This window comes from Tupaia chinensis, unplaced genomic scaffold (assembly GCF_000334495.1).
Source record: "Tupaia chinensis unplaced genomic scaffold, TupChi_1.0 Scaffold147003_1, whole genome shotgun sequence".
NCBI classification, from domain to species: Eukaryota; Metazoa; Chordata; class Mammalia; order Scandentia; family Tupaiidae; genus Tupaia; species Tupaia belangeri.
In genome coordinates this window covers 1466875-1467132 of record NW_006206856.1, presented here as the reverse complement: position 1 = coordinate 1467132, position 258 = coordinate 1466875, and the positions used below count along the sequence as shown (strand labels likewise).

The following is a 258-nucleotide window of genomic DNA, read 5'->3' as shown; positions in this document are numbered from 1 at the left end:
GCGCGCGCCCGGCCCGCCGCCGCACTCACTTGCCCTCCTGGCAGTCGTACAGCACGATGGAGTCGTCATCGCTGCTCGAGATGACCGTCTCGCCGTTGGGGCTGAAGTCGAAGCAGTTGATCTTGTCCGAGTTCTCGCGGAACACCTTGGCGACTCGGCAGCTCCGCAGCACGCCGTCGGTCAGCTTCATGGCGGCAGCGGCTGGAGGCGGCGGCGGCGCAGGGCCGGGGCGGGGCCCGGCGGCGAGCGGGAGGGCTG

General features: G+C 71.7%; 1 protein-coding gene across 1 annotated transcript in view; it reads right to left on the bottom strand.

Annotated features, from left to right (window-relative positions):
- The window catches only part of WDR82 (WD repeat domain 82), a 23241-nt gene extending 22989 nt beyond the window's left edge, over positions 1–252 (bottom strand). The window contains exon 1 of the mRNA XM_006169327.3: positions 30–252. Coding sequence (XP_006169389.1) covers positions 30–190 — 161 coding nt within the window. The 5' untranslated portion in view covers positions 191–252. The remainder of the gene's footprint in view (positions 1–29) is intronic.
- Positions 253–258: the final 6 nt, after the last annotated feature.